Consider the following 22,285-nt stretch of genomic DNA (forward strand, 5'->3'; position numbering starts at 1 on the left):
GGGGGGACATGATCGAAACATTTAAATATATTAAAGGGTTAAGTAAGGTCCAGGAGGGAAGTGTTTTTAATAGGAAAGTGAACACAAGAACAAGGGTACACAATCTGAAGTTAGTTGGGGGAAAGATCAAAAGCAATGTGAGAAAATATTATTTTACTGAAAGAGTAGTAGATCCTTGGAACAAACTTCCAGCAGACGTGGTAGATACCGTATATACTCGAGTATAAGCCGAGTTTTTCAGCCCAAAAAATGGGCTGAAAAACACAGCCTCGGCTTATACTCGGGTCATTGACAAAGTCACCACACGAGGGGGCCATTGCTTGAGCCAGAGCGAGGAGGCACCAGCTTTTGTCCCCTCTGGCACGCCGTAGTTCCTCTCCCTGCCTGAAGCAAATGAGGCAGCCATTTGCTCCAACCGAGAGGGGGGGAAAGCAATGGTGAGTAACTATTCTTTGCTCTCTCTGCATTGTCCTTAGTCGGATTAAAAAGGCCCCCTGCTGTCAGATTCTCCTCCCCCTCCTTTGAAAGGATTTAAACTGTTTAAAAAATGGTATTTTGTGGTAGTTGCTGTCCTTGCTTGGATAGGATCTAATAATGTGTTATGAGGCAGAGCTAGACAGGAATTCTTTTTCTATCTGTCTATCTTTCTATCTATCTATTTTTCTATCTATCTATTTTTCTATCTATCTATTTCTATCTATCTATCTATCTATTTTTCTATCTGTCTGTCTGTCTGTCTATCTATCTTTCTATCTATATCTATCTATCTGTCTATCTATCTATCTATCTATCATCTATCTATCTATCTGTATCTATTTCTATCTATCTATTTTTCTATCTTTCTATCTATCTATTTTTCTATCTATCTATTTTTCTTTCTTTCTATCTATCTATCTATCTATCTATCTATCTATCTATCTATCTGTATCTATTTCTATCTATCTATTTTTCTATCTGTCTGTGTGTCTGTCTATCTGTCTATCTATCTTTCTATCTATATCTATCTATCTATCTATCTATCTGTATCTATTTCTATCTATCTATCTATCTATCTATCTATTTTTCTGTCTGTCTGTCTGTCTGTCTATCTATCTTTCTATCTATATCTATCTATCTATCTATCTATCTATCTATTTGGTTTTCTATGCTGATAACCTCACAGCAGCTAATGCTGAAGCTCTTCTTTGGATACACTTATTTATTTGTTTGTTTGTTTGTTTATTTATTTAATTGGATTTGTATGCAATCCCTCTCCAAGGACTCAGGGTGGCTCACAGCATATATAAAAACAGAACAATAATGTAAATCCAATTAATGATGAGAAGGAATCCAGTTTTGAAGGATTTTAACTGTTAGGTTTTAGCTTTGTTCCTGATCGAGCTACTTTTTTTACTTTTTAATTTATTGTTAATATTGTTAATTTGTTTACCCTCTTTTAAATTTACAGAGCTAGTTTACTGGTTTTCTTTAAAATAAATATTCTAAAACATGTCTCAATTAATGTAATTTTATTGTTTTCCATTTTTATAAGTTACCAGTAGCCACTGCATTTTCTAACCTCGGCTTATACTCGGGTCAATACGTTTTCCCAGTTTTTGTGGCAAAAATTGGTGCCTCGGCTTATACTCGGGTCGGCTTATACTCGAGTATATACGGTAAATCCACAGTAACTGAATTTAAACATGCCTGGGATAAACATATATCCATCCTAAGATAAAATACAGAAAATAGTATAAGGGCAGACTAGATGGACCATGAGGTCTTTTTCTGCCATCAGACTTCTATGTTTCTATGTTTCTAATTTGTCCTCTGAATACAGAATATTGGTTAGTGTTAAAGTGTGTGCAGAGCAACCCTTGAGTTATTCAATCACACACAGAGATATGCTGAAGTGCATATAGTGTTTACTTTAAGAAACACAATAGTTCAAATAAACAGTCCAGGTCATACATGTTGAAATTAGTCAATCTCTAGAAGTACAATAATCTTACCAGTATGTCTTTGTCTTATACATTCAACAACAATATTACAGCTTGCAAACACATCCGAATATCAGAGCATAACACAGAGAACACTATCAAGTCAAAGAATCCATCATAATGAAACATTAAGCCATGATCTCTAGCTCCCTCTTAAGGCCACTTGCATCACTACAGCCAATCAGAACATAGCACACATTTTAAAGCTATATTACATCATTCCATACAACCATACATTGTTGGCTTGTTTATATATTACCAACCCAACCGTTTGGACAGAGTACTAACAGTATAAAATACTAATGATCTTCTATTGCAAAACCAGTTTGGGACTAAAATGATTTTCCCCCCTTGCAAACCTGTTAATCCATAGTCTGTTGATTCACTTAACCAAGCTGGCACAACAGCTGGTGCAGAAGGCACAGTGGGAGGTAAATGTATTTCAGGAACAGTTGTAGATGGGGAAGCATTTATACCTGATAAACGTTCCTGTAAAAGCAATATGGACTTTTAATACTCTTTAAAATCAATTGTAATATATTTTAAATTAAAAAAAATAATTCAGTTTCAAAATCTGAAAATTAATTTTGCAATTTTATAGCCCAATTCAGTCCCTTTTAGTTGAACCGGTCTTCTTGGAAATATGCAGGAAACATGGGCCAAAGTATACTTTAAGCAAAATATCACTGACAACATTCGCATTCTATGATCAGGGGCATATACAACATCCTTACTGTAAGATAATTTAAAGCAAATTAACAGTACACATTATACAATCCTACCATCTTTAGTGAGGGCAACTCAGTTTCAAGTAGCCTAATATTCACTCTCCCCACGTGCTTCATTGCTCCGCAAGAAAAATATATTTTAAAATTTATATTTGATTAGATCAGGATATATTTTCCAGCATCTGTTGTGGTTAATTCTGGCCCAGCTCCTGCCCCAAGGACTGTGGGTGTGGGGGAGACATCCACATGCTGCAGGCCTGTTTTGCTACCGGTGGAATCTGCTGATGAAGGCTCCTCTGACCAAGAAGACATGAGTGACAGGGAGGAGGAGAGTGTGGCAGACAGCTCAGAAGGAGATCAATTATCTAGCTCCTCCTTGGATTCCTAACAAGAGTTAATGATACAGCCACATAGGCAGCAACAACTGAGAGATTATTATCAAAGAAAATGAGGCCACCTGTGGTTGGGTGGGGCTGTGGTAATTAGTGAGGCTGCTATAAATAGCAGCCTGTGGGTTTGGCCATTGTGGAGGATTATCTGATCATTGTGTTTCGTGACTGCTTTACTGACTTTGACCTTTGTGTGCTGATTTTTCCCGGCTTTGAAACTAAACCAGAGCAAAGTGTGTTTCATTTTGTGAAAGAAGAAGGACTGTGAATTGCCTCACAGCTGCAAGCTAAGTATCTCAGAACTGATAAGGGACTTGTACAAATTACCAGTTTGTTTGGAGACAAGTGCTCTTTGCTATACAAAAAGAGGACTTAGTTTATTTGCATTTTCGGTTTAAAGAACATTGTTTTGAATTTTCAAAAGTGTGTGTATCTGTGCATTTTCGGGAGGATTCTACCAGACAGCTCGACAAAACAGTATCCAGCCAATTTTTTGGAAATATCCTGTACATGTAGCAGAAAAGAAATAAACCTTCACTATTATTATTCTTGAACAAAGTGATTATATAAAGCTGTAATAAATTGGCTTTCAGACTGAACTTACTCCAAAGGATTTCACACTAAACAGTGCTGAACTTGTCAAATGTCAGAAATCTAATAAAGCTGCAAGGTTGACAAACGCCTGATGTTGTGAATATTGTTACCCTTTATTAGACATACAGAATATCCTTAATTAAGAGTGATATTTTTAGTGAAGAATTAACATTCTATAGATTCTAGTATTTGGTGCAATATACGAGGGTCGCCCAGAAAGTAGTGCACCACATTTTTTTTCTCAGCCTACAACAATGGTACGAATGTGAAACTTTCAATATACATTATTTGAATTGTCAGAAGTGCGTGTGTAAATTTTGTGTTTCTTCACACAGATAGCGTAGCTGCAGCAGTGTTTCAAAACGGTGTTTGTAAGTTATATATGATACAAGCGGCGTGTCGTTACTGAATACAGTGATCCCTCGAGTATTGCGAGGGTTACGTTCCAAGACCTCTCGCGATAATCGATTTTTCGCGATATAGTGGTGCGGAAGTAAAAACACCATCTGCGCATGTGCGCCCTTTTTTCAATGGCCGCGCATGCGCAGATGGTGGAGCCGGTGGCTGAGGAGGTGGATTCGTCGCCCCCACCAGCCCTTCCTGCTCTGTGTCAGAGCCGCGGAAACCTTCGGCTCGCCGAGGCTGCGTCTGACCCCTTCGTTTGTATTGCAGCGAAGGAGGCGAAGCAAGGCTCCAAGCTCGCCTGCCGCCGCCACCGCTACGCCTCTGCCGCCTCAGCCACCCCCTCTGCTCTGCAGGGACCTCGCATGCCACGATCTCTCTCTCTCGCCCTCCCCACGCTTCTCCTTGGCGGCGGCCAAGCAGCAGGCTTAATGGGAGACCAAAGGCGAAAAAAGAAAAGAAAAAAAAATCCCCAAAAGAGGCAGGCACAAAGCGGGGGCACAAGGGGAGCTGCCCAGCAGAGGTTGCTTTTTTTCTTCTCGTGGGCAAGTGGAGGGGGGGAGAGAGAAGGAAAGAGAGAGAAGGAAAGAAAGAGATGAGAGAGGGAGGAAGAGAGTGTGAGAGAGTAAGAAAGAGAGAGAGAAATGATAGAAAAAAGGGGAGAAAAAAGAGAAATGAGAAAATGGTTGAAGCAGAGAATGACAGGAAAGAAAGAGAAAGAGACAGAGAAGTGACTCTTGGTGATGACGTATGACGTCATCGGGTGGGAAAAACCGTGGTATAGCAAAAAAACCGTGGAGTATTTTTTAATTAATATTTTCTGAAAAATCATGGTGTAGCGTTTCGCGAAGATCGAGATCGCGAAAATCGAGGGATCACTGTATTCTTACTGTGGAGAAAGAAACTTGGGAACATTCACAAACATTTGTGTACAGGAGAATCTGCAGTCCACAGAGGTACAGTTAGTCACTGGGCACAGAAGGTGAGGCCATTACAGTGCAGAAATGGCTTCGTGACCAAAACAAGGAGTGGTACCAACAGGCAGGGGCGGGCTACCAATTTTAGCCCCACCAGAATGCACCGGGAATACGCCAGTTGTGCGCGCACCCGGAGTGTGCCCATTCTCTAAGGATTTTTTTGCTTCCGCGCATGCGCAGAAGTAAATAGACCCAGAAATTGGGGAGAAGAGCTGCCAGTCGCTCACGACCTGCAAAATAAGATAAGAGGCGGCCTGCCGCAACCCCCCCCCAGCCCACTACATCGCCCCCTGGCCCCCAGCTGCCCGCTGCGCTGCCTGCCGCTGCCCCGCCCCCAGCCGCAGTCACAAGCAGCCTGCTCGCTCCACCACGCCACTGCTCTTACCTTCGACCTCCTGCTCGATGGAGCAGGCAGGGCGGCCCCGAGCTCTCTACTCTTCCACGTGCGCCGAGAGATGCCTGCGGTGCGGGTTAGCAGAGAGCAGGCCACCCAGCTGGAGCTCGGGTGGGCAGCTGTTGCTTATTGGCCCCAGCTGCCGCTCTAGGTGCCGCAGCGAGATTTGGGTACTGCGCATGTGCAGCAGATGAAATTTCGCGTTGCTGTCCTTGCAGTGGCAAGATTTGGGTAAAAATTGCCATTTGTTTATTTCTGCGCATGCGCAGAAGCAAAACCCCGGTAATTTTTACCGGAATCGCGCCGGCTGCACGTGCACACCCAGCAGCAACGGAGCAGCCCTACGCGCTCCGTTTCCACTGCCAGAATGGCGTTCCCGACCGTTCCGGCTGCTGCCCATCCCTGCCGACAGGACATACCCGCCCTTGTGTCTCAATGGAGGAAGGCCATAGAACGGGACAGAGATTATGTGGAAAAATAGGGAGTGTGGAAAAAACATAATTCTTTCTTGTGTGTAAGTTTCATTGTGTTCAATAAATAATTACAGTGGTCCCTCGATCATCGCGAGGGTTCCGTTCCAGGACCCCTCGCGATGATCGATTTTTCGCGAAGTAGCGGTGCGGAAGTAAAAACACCATCTGCGCAGATGGTGTTTTTACTTCCACCGCCGCCCGCCCTTCGCCCGCCCACCCAGTTGCTCCCGCCTGGGGTTTCCCCGCGCGCGTGCCGCCCGCCCGCCCACGCCGTTGCCAAGCGCGCGCGTGTTGCTGGGGCGGCTTCCCAGCTGGGAAGCGGAGCTGGGGTTTCCCCAAGCGCGCGCGCACCACCCACGCCGTTGCTGGGGCCGCTTCCCAGCTGGGAAGCGGAGCTGGGATGTCCCCAAGCGCGCGCGCGTTGCTGGGGCGGCTTCCCAGCTGGGAAGCGGAGCTGGGGTTTCCCCAAGCGCGCGCGCACCGCCCGCCCGCCCACGCCATTGCTGGGGCCGCTTCCCAGCTGGGAAGCGGAGCTGGGATGTCCCCAAGCGCGCGCGCGTTGCTGGGGCGGCTTCCTAGCTGGGAAGCGGAGCTGGGGTTTCCCCAAGCGCGCGCGCACCGCCCGCCCGCCCATGCCATTGCTGGGGCCGCTTCCCAGCTGGGAAGCGGAGCTGGGATGTCCCCAAGCGCGCGCGTGTTGCTGGGGCGGCTTCCCAGCTGGGAAGCGGAGCTGGGATGTCCCCAAGCGCGCGCGCGTTGCTGGGGCGGCTTCCCAGCTGGGAAGCGGAGCTGGGGTTTCCCCAAGCGCGCGCGCACCGCCCGCCCACGCCGTTGCTGGGGCCGCTTCCCAGCTGGGAAGCGGAGCTGGGGTGTCCCCGCGCATGCCGCCCGCCCGCCCACGCCGTTGCTCGTGCCGCCGCTGGGGTCTTACCGGGGCAAGACCCAGGGAAGCCGCCCAGCAGCTTATCTGCCCGGCGGGAAACTCCACCATCTACGCATGCATGGCCATAGAAAAAAAGGCACGCATGCGCAGATGGTGTTGTTTACTTCCGGGTTGAAAACTCGCGATATAGCGTTTCGCAATACTCGAGATCGTGAAACTCGAGGGATCACTGTATTGAAGAAAGAAAAACGCAATGCATTACTTTCTGGGCGACTCTCATATATTTTAATGGATTATTATTCAAGATTCCAACAAAAAGAATATGAATTTTAGTAATTTGCTTAAGATTCAAGTTTTGAAACAAACTTCAATTAAGTTAACCTTTCCCCTGAAACTGCCACGCAAATTTAAACATACATCTCTTACCTGCTCAACTGGTGGCGAATGAATATTTCCATTGCTTGAGGGAGATGATATATCTGCAACAGCTACATCCTCCTTGGTGTCCTGTAAATTAAAAAGGACTCTTGATGGTATCCATTTTGCAAAACAAGAAATAATCAGGAGGCATCACAGTGCACCAGGCTTACCTTAGACATTCTGGGATGCAGCTTCTGCTCTGCAAGAATCTGTTCAACGTTAGACGCTGCAATAATGTGTAAGAAGGCAGCAAAATTAATGAAATCACAGAATAAACAGAAAGCAGATATTTCAACTTGAGGATGTTATGAACTTCTATATCATCTTTAGCCAATACAGCCAACAACATGTGAACCTGAAATCTAATAACCTAGATGGCATAGGCTTATTCATCCATGTTCTGAAAACACACCAACATTTTAGGATCTTCAAACCCTCCAGTTTATGCTATTCTTTTAGTGTGTTATTTCCTTTATTGAATAATAAATTAATATTTTTAACATGGGGCTACCTTTGAAAAGTGTTCGGAAACTTCAGATCATGCAGAACGCAGCAACGAGAGCCGTCGTGGGGCTTCCAAGATTCGCCCACGTTTCTTCAATGCTCCGTGACTTGCATTGGCTGCCGATCAGTTTCCGGTCACAATTCAAAGTGTTGGTCATGACCTTTAAAGCCCTACATGGCACGGGACCAGATTACCTCCGGAACCGCCTGCTACTGCACGAATCCCAGCGACCAATAAGGTCCCACAGAGTTGGCCTTCTCCGGGTCCCGTCGACTAAACAATGTTGTTTGGCGGGCCCCAGGGGAAGAGCCTTCTCTGTGGTGGCCCCGGCCTTCTGGAACCAACTCCCCCCGGAGATTAGAACTGCCCCCACCCTCCCTGTCTTTCGTAAACTACTCAAGACTCATTTATGCCGCCAGGCATGGGGGAGTTAAGATATTCCTTCCCCCTAGGCCATTACAACTTATGCATGGTATTATGTTTGGTTTTATTATAAGGGTTTTTAGTTGTTTTATTAATTGGATTTCTACATGCTGTTTTTATCATTGTTGTTAGCCGCCCCGAGTCTGCGGAGAGGGATGGCATACAAATCCAATAAATAAATAAGTAAATATATTTGTTGCCAATCCAAAGAAAGCCCAATATCTGCTTTTGTTCATACCTTTCTCATCCTTTGCATCTTTATTTTTTGTCACTTGTTCTTCCTTTAGGTTGCCAATTCTTTTTCCATTGTGAACTTGGGAAGTCTGCCATGCAGAGGTCTCATTAGTCTGTGTAGCTACTTGAAACATGGGTGTATTCTGAAATAATTGAATATGAGTCTGAGAAAGCCACTAACTTTATATCAAAGTCCTGGTCACAAGAGCCAAAGCGCTTTTAATCAAAATTTAAATTAACATGTTTCCATAATAAGTTTATTAAACATCACGGTTTGGTAACCTTAGAGGTAACCAAAGAGGTAACCTTAGCAAAATTAATTCTGAATGTTTACTGGGGGTTTTTAAAAGAAAAATAACAGGATTCCTCAGATGTTGTGTCCTAATAATAGTGCTAAGAATCGCAGGCCTAAAAATTATCTTCTTGCTTTAAATTTATATACAGTGATACCTCATCTTACGAACTTAATTGGTTCCGGGACGAGGTTTGTAAAGTGAAAAGTTTGTAAGATGAAACAATGTTTCCCATAGGAATCAATGGAAAAGCAATTGATGCGTGCAAGCCCAAAACTCACCTCTTTTGCCAGCCAAAGCGCCCATTTTTGTGCTGCTGGGATTTCCCTGAGGCTCCCCTCCATGGGAAACCCCACTTCCGGACTTCCGTGTTTTTGTGATGCTGCAGGGGAATCCCAACAGTGCAAAAACGGGTGCTTCGCTGGCAACGGAAGTCCGGAGGTGTAGTTTCCCAGCGAGGGAGCCTCAGCGAAATTGCACCATTGCAAAAACATGAAAGTCCTCGAAACCCCACCTCCGGACTTCCATGTTTTTGTGATGCTGCGATTTCGCTGAGGCTCCCCTCGCTGGGAAACCCCACCTCCGGACTTCCGTTGCCAGCAAAGCGCCCATTATTATTCTGTTCCAGTGAATAATGAAAGATAGTCCGTCTTTCTCAGAACTGAAATATTACCTGATATGTTCTGCTTTGCTAGTTGAATCTGTTGCATACTATGGTAATTGAATAATACAGATATTTTACACCAGTCCCAAGATGTCTAATAAGATAAACCAAATTCTAAAGTTTTTCCCCCCCCCAAGCCGCCGCCAGTGGGATGTCCCGCTTCCGGACTTCCGTTGCCAGCAAAGCGCCCATTTTTACGCTGCTGGGATTCCCCTGCAGCATCGCAAAAACATGGAAGTCCGGAGGTGGTGTTTCACATGGAGGGGAGCCTCAGGGGAATCCCAGCAGCACAAAAATGGGCGCTTCACTGGCAACAGAAGTCCGGAAGCGGGACATCCCACTGGCGGCGGCTTGGGGGGGAAAAAACTTTAGAATTTGGTTTATCTTATTAGACATCTTGGGACTGGTGTAAAATATCTGTATTATTCAATTACCATAGTATGCAACAGATTCAACTAGCAAAGCAGAACATATCAGGTAATATTTCAGTTCTGAGAAAGACAGACTATCTTTCATTATTCACTGGAACAGAATAATAATGTGCTGTAGCCCAGAATACATATAGCCCGATGGTAAACCCAGTACCCTTACCAAAAGTGCAGGGAAAGCTTCTTCATCCTGGAATTGGCTTTCATAAAGTGAATTAACTTCATCCATAGCTTGTTTATCTTTATGTTCCTCTGGAGAAAGACCAACATTACAATTCTTGTTTTGGTGGTCCAATTCTTGCACTGTCTCACCATCTGTTTTTCTGGGGGGAGGAAATTACATCTATTAAAACTTTTTAATAAAAGTTATTTTTAAAAAAAACAACAGTAAAGATTTCCTTCATCTAGTTGTGTTTGACTCTAGGGGGCGGTGTTCATCTCCACTTCTTAGCTGAGGGATCGAGCGATGTCTGAAGACATTTCCATGGCCACCTGGGCAGCCTGACCATTTAGCAAGGCATACAGAACACTGTTACCTTCCCACCAAAGTGGTACCTAGGTCCCACAGAGTGGGCCTTCTCCGGGTCCCATCAACTAAACAATATCGTTTGGCGGGACCCAGGGGAAGAGCCTTCTCTGTGGTGGCCCCGGCCCTTTGGAACCAACTCCCCCCAGAGATTAGAATTGCCCCCACCCTCCTCGCCTATCATAAACTTCTTAAACCCCACCTCTGCCGTCAGGCATAGGGGAACTGAGATATTCTTTCCCCCTAGGCCTTTACAATTTATGCATGGTATGTCTGTATGTATGTTTGGTTTTTATAATAAGGTTTTTTTTTAGTTATTTTAGTATTGGATTGGATTGTCACATGCTGTTTTTATCATTGTTGTTAGCCGCCCTGAGTCTACGGAGAGGGGCGGCATACAAATCCAATAAATAAATAAATAAAATAAATAAATCTACTCGCATTTGCTTGCTTTTAAATGCTAGTTAGGCAGGAGCTGGGACAAGTGATAGGAGCTCACTCTGTCGTGAAGAGTTCGGATCTCAAACCCTAGCTGTCAAATTTCCAGTTGACAAGTTCAGCATCTTTAATCACTGAGCCATTATGCCCCTCTATTATCCTTTTATGGCATTTCAAATATTCATTTGGTCTTGTTTTTAGAAACTGTTTCCTGGGCATTGCATGTACAATGTGTAGTGGCCAAATGGGGTTTCATCTGATGTTGATTGCTTTAACCTTCCAAATTGTTGGGATTAAAAAGCTAATCCTACATTTCAAACTAGTGTAAACTTTTTATCGCTGGAAATTTATCTTCACTTAAAGCAAAAATATTACCGTTTAAAACCTGTGTTTAAATTTCTGCTAATTCAAATTCTGAATTATGCCTCTCTTTGAAAGCATTTAGTTTCTCAACAGAAAATCCAAGGAGAATAGCCCTATCAAAAAGAACATGTGTATCAATATTGCAATATATGTTCATTCATACATGGTGGCAATGACACAAAGCTCAGCAGTTCGGGAAGATGAATGACTACAGAAATACACAAATTTTAAATGCTGACTTTGCATTCCAGCTTTTTTGGTTAAGCATCACCTGGCCATATATTCTTACAAAAATATACTTGGGTGAAGTTATGTATGGTAACTCATGGAAAGTTAAAATGCCTAACACAAAAAAAATTACATTTAATTACTCCATTAGAGGACTGGCAAAAGGTTTGTGAGAATGCTTCAGTGTCAAAAAAAATAACATGTAAAAAATATCCTATCTGACATTAAATTTAATATAATTTGGACAAGTTAATTGACTATAATTTTGCATGTACAGATAGTTCTCAGTTAACAATTACTTGTTCAATGGCTATTCAAAGTTACAATGAGGTTGAACAAAATGACACTTATGACCAATTCTCAAAGTTCCAAGTGTCCAGGTATCCATTCACTCACATGACCATGATCTGGGCATTTAGGAAGCACTTATAACCAAAATTGCAACATCCAACAGTCCCATGGTCACCATTTCCAACCTCCCCTGTATACTTCCCATAAGCAAAGTCAACAGGGAAGCCAGCAGCAAAGGTCACAAAATCACTCTGTAAATCATTTGTGTTTCTCCTTGCCCCCCCCCCCTCCAACCCATGGCAGCAGCCACCGTCAACCCTACTGCATTTCACAAGTGACCAAACATTCTCCCCCTCTGGGCAGCCTTCATTTAGATGCCTGTGAGTCTGTTTACAAGTTGTTCTGCCGGGCTCTCTGGTAGGAGCCTCCCAAAAATCCAAGGGTACAAATTGCAGAAACACACACGTTTGAAAATTAAAAACAATGTTCTTTATCACAAAATTCAAAATAAACTAAGCACTCTTTTTGTATTGCAAAGAGCACTTGTCCCAAAACAACCGGGTAGTCTGTACAATTTCCCTTAAGCAGTCATTGAGTACTTAGCTAGCAGCTGTGAAGAAACTTCACACCCCTTCTTCTTCCAACGAAGTGAGGCACACACACTAGTTGCTCTGCTGCGGTTTCAAAGGCGTGAAAAATCAACAAAGTCCAGAAAACAGCAACACACAGTTCCTGAAGAACTGCGATCTGATACTCTTTCACAACGGCCAAACCCACACGCTGCTATTTATAGCAGCAGCCCTAATTACTGGAGCCCCACCCAACCACAGGGGGCCTCATTTTCTCTTGTAATAATCCTTCAGTTGTTGTCTCCTATGCATCACTCTACGCATGCGTGGAGGTGTCATTAATTCTTGTTCAGAATCCAGGGATGATACAGATGATTGATCTCCTCCTGGGCTGTCTGCCAAACTCCCCTCTTCCCTGACACTCATGCTTCCTTGGTCAGAGGAGGCTTCATCGGCAGATTCCATCAGGAGCAAAACAGGCCTGCGGCATGTGGATGTCTCCCCCACATCCACCTGCACATTCCTTGGGGCAGGAGCTGGGCCAGAGCTAACCACAACACAAGTTATCCAGGGTTCACTACTCACAATCCACACTTTAACGAAGGCAACAGGAAATGACATCACTAAGCTATGGGGTCACTTTATAACTGCATCACTTATCAACAGAAATCCAGTTCCAATTATTAAGGACCACCCATACAATTTTGCATAATCCAAGTTTAGGATTCTCTTAACAAAACATTTCGATTCGATTCAATCTTTCGATTCTGTCTGATGTCTATCGGGTGCAAAGGACCAAGGACACTCACTGAATTTAAAGTGTTGAGGAGTTTATTGCTCCCTATGAACAAGAATCTGGTCAATTAACAGTCCAAGCTAAAGTGGTGCTAGATAAGGATCCATGAAATTCATGGTGGGGGCTGCTCTTAAGGTCTCTTGTGGCTACACAATTATCCCAAACTAATGACATGTTTAACCCCACCTTTCATCTTAGCCTACTCATCTTCTACATGTTATATGCTTACTTTAGATAAGTAGCTTTGGATACTTCATTTTTTCTTCAGGTTTAGCTAGAAATTCTTGTTTCTTCTCATTATTCTAATAAGTCTATCAATTTGGCTGTTTTTGACTGTTAACCTATGACTCTAATAATAGCTTTTAATTTGAGTCAAATTGTGATATTATTACATCAGTTTTAATTTATTAGTAAAGTAATAGAGAAATATTTTTCCTTGTCTTAGTATTTTGTAAGTTCCTATGTAGTTACTACATTTTTTAAATAATTCCTTTTTCTTTTCTATCTTCACTCTTAAGTGTATAGCATTTTGAAAAAGAAATCCAAGCTTAAAGAAAATAAAATGAAATAAAATAAAACATAGAAAGGAGAGTTAGTTTTCTCCTCTTTTAAAATGTCGAGTTATAGCCAAAAAAGTGTGAGATATTGGTCACCTTACAGCTTGCAGAGGGCTTCTGCCTTTAGTTTTGTGATGAGCAGAAGACTGTTGAGAGGACAAACTGGGCAAGTGATGCTGTTTTGTGATTTGCATTCGAGGAGGCAAAGCTGATGTGGTTTTTATTAGCCTGTTTGGAGTTTTGGAGCCTCTGCAATCTGTATCTGGAAGAAATATTTTTCATCAGTTAACAAAAAACAGATCAGCAATCAAGTCAGTAGAATTCAAGTTTGAAAAACATACCAGTCTGAACATTTTGCCCATGCGCCGAAGTGGTTTTTTTAATTTTCTTCCCCGGTACCGTGCTCCAGGTTTCCAAAGGAGTTGCCTGTGGAAGAGGTTTAATGTTTCTTAGCAGTACCGAATGCCTGATGGAAGAAAGAAAAAACAAAGCCTCTGTAGTAGTTTCACTTTTATTTATTTTATTTTATTTATTGGATTTGTATGCCGCCCCTCTCCGGAGACTCGGGGCGGCTAACAGCAATAATAAGACAGCATATAATAATAATCCAATACTAAAAACAATTAAAAACCCATTATAATAAAAACCAAACAGACATACAGACATACCATGCATAAAATTGTAAAGGCCTAGGGGGAAAGGGTATCTCAATTCCCCCATGCCTGGCGGCAGAGGTGGGTTTTAAGTAGCTTACGAAAGGCAAGGAGGGTGGGGGCAATTCTAATCTCTGGGGGGAGTTGGTTCCAGAGGGCCGGGGCCGCCACAGAGAAGGCTCTTCCCCTGGGTCCTGCCAAGCGGCATTGTTTAGTTGACGGGACCCGGAGAAGACCCACTCTGTGGGACCTAACTGGTCGCTGGGATTCGTGCAGCAGAACTTTTGCACTGAAGACATTAGTAAAACCAAACAAGTTGTCAACAGACCCTATACATGTTATGGAACATAATTTTCAATTTCTGTCCGTCTCATTCGTGTGTGTGTGTGTGTGTGTGTGCTTAATTTACATGTCACTTCTTTCCAAACAATGTTTACATTGCTATTACTAACAGAAAGAATCACAAGAGTTAAATCCAGTGAGGATTTTACTTAACTTGGGCAACTGAAATACATTCCAGTAAGAGAAGCAATCACTGCCATTTTCTGCAATGCCATGCCCTCTCTCCTGAATCTAATGGCTCCAACTTTTCTTGGCTTTAAAAACACATACAGTGGTACCTCGACATACGAGTTTAATTCGTGCCAGAGCCGAGCTCGTATGTCGATCAATTCGTATCTCGAACGAATGCATTTATATTTGGCTTTTCGCGCTGAGATAACTGGAAAAAAAATTGGAATTCTTGCGCCACCTAGTGGACGCGCGGCTCGTATCCCGAATTTGAGCTCGGGTGTTGAACAGAAATTTTGCTCGCGTCTCAGCTCGTAACTTGGAATACTCGCATGTGGAGCAGCTTGTATCTAGAGGTACTACTGTATTTTAATTGGTTTAACAGATCTATATTTAATAGTTTTTCACATTTAATTCCTTTCACTATTTATTTCATTTGTAACTTGCCTTTATTGTTTTTATAAATAACTCAACATACTTAATATTCTTTCATCCTTCTATTTTCCCACAACAGCCCTGTGAGGTGAGGTGAATTGAGAGAAAGTAACTAATCCAAAATAATTCAACTGGCTCTCACGCCTAAGGCATGAAACACGTTTTCTGGTTCCTGATGCCTTAACCTGAGCCGCCCTGAGTCTTCGGAGAGGGGCGGCATACAAATCTAATAAATAATAATAATAATTATTATTATTATTATTATTATTATTATTATTATTAACCACTAGTTTTTAATATATTTCCATCATTTCCTGCAAGACTAGTTTTATATCTACTCCAGTGAATAAGTAAGGATGTAAATTGCAGAACAATTTTGTTAGCAATATAAAAGAGCTACTAAATAATACACTAGAAGTTCCCAATAATTGTGCATCAAAAGTATTTCTCTGATCATAATCAAAATATTCATTTTAGTATCTCACATTTATAGTTACATAATAAGTACTATCACATACTATTATCAAAACACACTATTTACTTCTAAGAGAATATAAATTTAGCAATTGTGTGTATTACTTAGTTTTAATGGAAATGACACGACCCAAAAATACATAGCCCTTTCAAGATCTAATTCAAAATATTCTAGCACTGAATACTTATTATTTATATACTAATCTTCATTCTGCCTTTTTAATGTACAACTTACAAGTGCCATTATCACTCTTTCACTCATCTTTCGCAAGCCAGACAAAATGACCAAACAGAAATCAACAATATTCCATTTTGAATAGCAAAATGTGTTCCCTTTAGAACATTTCATTGTTATATTACAGATTTGGAGGGGTTCTTGCATAGTCATCAAATATTTATGTCTGACCTCCATAAATGCTTCTAAATATGTGAAGTAAGGCAAGTCTATTACTTCACAAATTGGGCTATCTCACAGTATTTCCACCATACATCCCAAGAATACTTACTTAACACCAAGTTCTTCCACAAAAACAGTAATTGGTCCATCTCCAGACTGGACTTCTTGAATGTGAGCATTGTAATACCTTCCACTGGGCTCTAAATATACCTACGGAGAAAATAAATTGTATGCAAAAGGAAATACAGGAAAGAGGTTTATAAATTGGGGAAAGTTTTTTTTATAAATCCACTCTCATTTTAGTGACGTGCAGATAATTCAATGATGCAGAACGGTGAGAAATTCAGGAGAGATTAAATATTTCTTTAGTGATATAGCACTTTAAACTCTGGAATTGATTGCTACAAGTTGTGCCAATGAACATCACTTTCATATTTTTTTTAAAAAGAAAACAAAGCTAACAACCAACGCATGTCGTGATAATTGTAAATTAACTCTTGTACCAAATACAGAATATCTTTCAGAAACTGCCAAAAATATTGGCATCCTTTTTAATCTCAAATTTGTTGTGCAGTAAGGTGAAAGAAACTGAACCAAACACATGGCATTCGTCATTCTTTATTCTGTAATCCATAAGGCTTTTTTTTTGGGGGGGGGGGGGGGGGGAGAGAATCCTTTGACCCAATAGATTTTTCTAATTTTAAGGCAATCCCAGTTCCTTATCAAATACAATTTAAGATGCTGCTATTGACCTCAAAAGTCCTAAGTAACTGAAGATGTAATTATCTGAGAAGTCCTTCTAAAAACACTCTTATAAAGGAGACTACAGTGATACCTCGTCTTACAAACGCCTCGTCATACAAACTTTTCGAGATACAAACCCAGGGTATAAGATTTTTTTGCCTCTTCTTCCAAACTATTTTCACCTTACAAACCCAAGCCACTGCCACTGGGATGCCCCGCCTCCAGACTTCTGCCAGCGAAGTGCCCGTTTTTGTGCTGCTGGGATTCCCCTCAGGCTCCCCTCCATGAGAAACATCACCTCCGGACTTCCGTGTTTTTGTGATATTGCAGGGGAATCCCAGCAGCGCAAAAACGGGCGCTTTGCTGGCAACGGAAGTCCGGAGGTGGGGTTTCCCAGCAAGGGGAGCCTCAGCAAAACTGCAGCATCACAAAAACATGGAAGTCCAGAGGTGGGGTTTCAAGGACTTCCATGTTTTTGCGATGCTGCAATTTCACTGAGGCTCCCCTCGCTGGGAAACCCCACCTCTGGACTTCCGTTGCCAGTGAAGCACCCGTTTTTGCACTATTGGGATTCCCTTGCAGCATCACAAAAACACGGAAGTCCGGAGGTGGGGTTTCCCATGGAGGGGAGCCTCAGGGGAATCCCAGCAGTGCAAAAACGGGCGCTTTGAGTGGCAAAAAGGGTGAGTTTTGGCCTTGCACGCATTAATCGCTTTTCCATTGATTCCTATGGGAAACATTGTTTCGTCTTACAAACATTTCACCTTAAGAACCTCTTCCCGGAGCCAATTAAGTTTGTAAGACAAGGTATCATTAGTATTTGTTGCTCAGAGTTAAAATGAGGGGTCCTTGGTGCTGTCTGAGTTTGCTTGTTTTCCTGAAGATGTTTTGTTACCCTAAATTAGGTAACATCACCAGAGCTAGAAGCTTTGCTAGTAGGCCCATGACAAGGGGACCCTCTGAGTGGCTCCAAGCTACGGAATGTAGAAACTATACAATGTTAGGGATGCTCCAATGCCATTCATGGCACCGGACCAGATTATCTCAGGGACCGCCTTCTGCTGCACGAATTCCAGCGACCAGTTAGGACCCACAGAGTGGATCTTCTCCGGGTCCCATCAACTAAAGAATGTCGCTTGGCGGGACCCAGGGGAAGAGCCTTCTCTGTGGCGGCCCCGGCCCTCTGGAACCAACTCCCCCCAAAGATTAGAATTGCCCCCACCCTCCTTGCCTTTCGTAAGCTGCTTAAAACCCACCTCTGCCGTCAGACATGGGGCAATTGAGACCCTCTTCCCCCTAGGCCTTTACAATTCTATGCATGGTATGTATGTATGTTTGGTTTTTTTATATTAATGGGCTTTTAATTATTTCTAACATCAGACTACTATTGTACACTGCTTTATTGTTGCTGTTAGCCGCCCCGAGTCTCCGAAGAGGGGCAGCATACAAATCCAATAAATAAATAAATAAATTACATCTGGGAGAGCTGAGAGTTATCAACCAGGCAAAATGAGACAATGAAGATAATAAACAAATGGCTGAATCAGAAACAGAGCATAAGATAATAAGCCAAAGTAGCACAATGAAATAAAACAGTGGGCCTATCAACATTTCATCCTAGAGAGGCAGTGCAAATTTAATGCAACAGCAAATTCTCCCATCTCTGTACCATCATGCCCAGTCTTGCTCCAGACACATTTATGCCTTGCAAAGCTGCTCTTAAAAGCATATAACCCTGATGGGGGAAAAGTGGTCATCTTAAATGAAACCCTATACACGATGCTGAAAAATGAAAGAGCTGTTAAGCAGAGTTACTCAGATGTAATGCCACCTACTTTACATTTATCTCCAACTGAATACTGCATGCCAGCAGCAATAGAGAAATCTTGTTTTTGCTGATCTGCAAGCACAGAAAGAAAATGGATTATACTATACTCTTAGGTGAGCACAAAAAGAGGAAGTGATTTCAGCATTAGCCCCTTACCTATTTTTGACTGCCGCCAGACTTCGTATTCAACATTTTGGAAAACTAACGGATTAAGGGAGCGAAGAACTTTTCCAGGCAAGTTCGTAACTTTGCGAGATTTCCCATGTTTAGGAAGCTATTGTGCAAAAGGGTGAAGAATACATAGACAAACAAGTGAACAATCCAATACAGGATATGAAAATAATTTGAAGCAAATTCAAGCAATAGTACATAGATTATTAAATTAAAACCTTACAAGCATACATGCAAAATAAGAACATCTTCATGTAAAAAATTCTAAGTACAGTGTTCCCTCGATTTTCCCGGGGGATGCGTTCCGAGAGTGCCCGCGAAAGTCGAATTTCCGCGAAGTAGAGATGCGGAAGTAAATACACTATTTTTGGCTATGAACAGTATCACAAGCCATCCCTTAACACTTCAAATCCCTACATTGCAATTTCCCATTCCCTTAGCAACCATTTAGATTATTACTCACCATGTTTATTTATTAAAGTTTATTAAAAAATATTTATTAAAGGCAGACAAAAGTTTAGCGATGACATATGACATCATCGGGCGGGAAAAACCATGGCATAGGGGAAAAAACCCGAAGTATTTTTTAATTAATATTTTTTAAAACCCGTGGTATAGACTTTTCGCGAAGTTTGAACCCGCAAAAATCGAGGGAACACTGTATTATTTATGATAATTGTTAAAAATGCAATAGCTCAGTATTTATGACCTGATATGTATGTAATGCAAAGCTTATCAATTGCATAACTCACAAGACATCACTGATTAACAACTTCAGTATTTTCTTTACTGATTATATCTGGGTAAGCTAATTTTTCCCCTTAAAGGCATATAAAGAAAAAATTGAATGCCACAAATGTTCAAAGCAATTTGTGGCATAATCCTTTATGTGTTAATTCTGAAGTTCCATCATATTGAATGTCTGTAATAGGAGTTTGTTGAGAAATCCAGCCTTAAAACATAATTATGGCTTCATTCTCATTAATTTCAAAGGTATTAAACTTCTCTCACCTTCCCTTTAATCTGCTGTTTCTACCATTTTTTAAATTAGTACAACCTTTTAAAGTTTAACTCTTTGTTATGTTATATAAAGCGGCCTTTTGCAATTGACAGGTGGAGATTTTGTCAATTCGGATGGTTTTCAAATGTCCGCTGAGATCCTTTGGTACTGCGCCCAGCGTGCCAAGTACCACTGGGACCACTTTCACTGGCTTATGCCAGAGTCGTTGCAGCTCGATTTTTAGATCTTCGTATTTCACTAATTTCTCTAGCTGCTTCTCCTCAATTCTGTTGTCTCCTAGGATTGCGATGTCAATGATCCATACTTTCTTTTTCTCCACAATCAGGATGTCTGGTGTGTTATGCTTCAGAATTCGGTCAGTCTGAAGTTGGAAGTCCCACAGTAGTTTTGCTTGCTCATTTTCGACCACTTTTTCGGGCTTATGATCCCACCAGTTCTTTGCCACTGGTAAATGGTAGTTCCGGCACAAGTTTCAGTGGATCATCTGTGCCACAGCATCAATTATATTATTATTATTATTATTATTATTATTATTATTATTATTATTATTATTATTATTAACAATATACCAAGTAAATTCTTCTAGAACCATGATGGCAAACCTGTAACACGCATGTCACAGGTGGCACGCAGAGCCATATCTGCCAGCATGGGAGCCATTGCCATATATCAGTTCCAGCGTGCCCGCTGATTTTTGGCTGGCCACACCCTCCTCCCCTCCCAGAAGTCTCTAGCGTCCCTTTTTAGGTTAGTAAAAGGCTCGCAAGGAGGCTCTGGGAGGGTGTTCATGGCCTCCGGGGGGAGGGGGGAGGCCATTTTGAGCAAACAGACCATTTCCGGCCTCCAAAGGGCCTCGGGGGGGGAGGCCATTTTGGGCAAACGAGCCATTTCCTGCCTCTGGTGGGCCTCTGTGGGGGAGGCCATTGTGGGCAAATGGACCATTTCCGGCCTCCGGAGGGCCTCTGGGGGGGAGGCCATTTTGGGCAAATGAACCATTTCTGCCCTCTCCCCCTGGGGTAGAGGCCATTTTCACCCTCCCCAAGCTCCTAGAAAGCCTGTCCAGTCTAGGGAGAGTGAAAAACAGGCCTTCCGGTTCCACTGGAAGTCAGGAAACAGGTAGTTTTCAGCCTCCAGTGGGCATTTGGAGGGTCTTTGGGAGGGGAAGGCCGTTTTCTCCTTCCCCAGGCTGTTAGAAAGCCTCTGGAGCCTGGGGAAGGTTAAAAAAAAAAACCAGGCCCACCATGCCATAAGCATGGGGAGAGTAAGGGGGCTTTGCGCTCGCATGCACGGAGCGCACTGAGTTATGGGTGTGGGCAAATGGGTGCGCGACACCCCCTGTACCACCCCAGTCTTCGGAGAGGGGCGGCATACAAATCTAATAAATACAATACAAATACAATACAATACCCCCACATTTGGCACGCAATGGCAAAAAGGCTAGCCATCACTGTTCTAGAAGACAGGTAGTAGCATCTGTGATTGCAAGTTACAGTGGATTCAAGAAGTTAATAAAATCACCCAGAGTCACACTGTATAAGAGGATCAGCCATAGACATTGAATAAATAAGTAAAGAGAGTGAAATAAAATACCTTTTTGTTGTTTGTATCACTTGTTACAGCCTCTCCACTTCTGGACAAAGGAAAAGATATACAAGAGAAACATTTCAAAATCAAGTAAAAACTCAGTTTTCATTTAAACTGGTGTTTACTCTTATGAAAGAAGTAAAACTCTGAGGGGCATTTCACTCTAAGCACTTTCAATAGAATGATATTCTATGAAGCAGTCTACAGAGAGGGGCGGCATACAAATCTAATAAATAAACAAACAAACAAACAAACAAATAAATAATCCCATGCATGTGTTAACTAGGGTTTATGGAGACACACAGGCTAGCTAAGAGAGATTGCTTCCTTTGTTGATTAGTAGAGTGAAATAAGGCCCTAAAGAATCATACAAAGCAGAAGTATTAGAATAGAACAGAAGAGAATTTTTATTGGCCAAGTGTGATTGGACACACAAGGAATTTGTCTTGGTGCATATGCTCTCAGCGTACATAAAATAAAATATACATTTGTCAAGAATTATGTGGTACAACACTTAATGATTGTCATAGGGGTAAAATAAGCAATGAAGAAGCAATATTAATAAAAATCTTAGGCTATAAGCAACAAGTTACAGTCCTACAGTCAACATGGGAGGAAATGGGTGAAAGGAATGATGAGAAAAACTAGTAGAATAGAAGTGCAGATTTAGTAGAAAGTCTGACAGTGTTGAGGGAATTATTTGTTTAGTAGAGTGATGGCATTTGGAAAAAAACTGTTCTTGTGTCTAGTTGTCTTGGTGTGCAGTGCTCTGTAGCGACATTTTGAGGGTAGGAGTTGAAACAGTTTGTGTCCAGGATGATAAGAAGGGAGAATTAATCCCCTATGCCTCATCCTACATACAATGATCTTCCTCAATCTCTTTCAAGTGAAATTCCTTTTAATACTTAGTAAAC

General features: G+C 42.1%; 1 protein-coding gene across 2 annotated transcripts in view; it reads right to left on the minus strand.

Annotated features, from left to right (window-relative positions):
- The window catches only part of OTUD4 (OTU deubiquitinase 4), a 45,904-nt gene that overhangs the window by 7,854 nt on the left and 15,765 nt on the right, over positions 1–22,285 (minus strand). Inside the window, exons 8-18 of one of the 2 annotated variants that reach the window (XM_070757763.1) lie at positions 21,378–21,417; positions 18,752–18,869; positions 18,603–18,667; positions 16,133–16,233; positions 13,896–14,020; positions 13,651–13,816; positions 9,950–10,109; positions 8,406–8,544; positions 7,410–7,465; positions 7,246–7,326; positions 2,339–2,468 (exon numbers count right to left, since the gene is read on the minus strand). In XM_070757763.1, coding sequence (XP_070613864.1) covers positions 2,339–2,468; positions 7,246–7,326; positions 7,410–7,465; positions 8,406–8,544; positions 9,950–10,109; positions 13,651–13,816; positions 13,896–14,020; positions 16,133–16,233; positions 18,603–18,667; positions 18,752–18,869; positions 21,378–21,417 — 1,181 coding nt within the window. The remainder of the gene's footprint in view (positions 1–2,338; positions 2,469–7,245; positions 7,327–7,409; positions 7,466–8,405; positions 8,545–9,949; positions 10,110–13,650; positions 13,817–13,895; positions 14,021–16,132; positions 16,234–18,602; positions 18,668–18,751; positions 18,870–21,377; positions 21,418–22,285) is intronic. The other variant, XM_070757764.1, reaches the window with a different exon arrangement.

The sequence above is a fragment of the Erythrolamprus reginae genome, chromosome 7 (genome assembly GCF_031021105.1).
Source record: "Erythrolamprus reginae isolate rEryReg1 chromosome 7, rEryReg1.hap1, whole genome shotgun sequence".
NCBI lineage: Eukaryota > Metazoa > Chordata > Lepidosauria > Squamata > Dipsadidae > Erythrolamprus > Erythrolamprus reginae.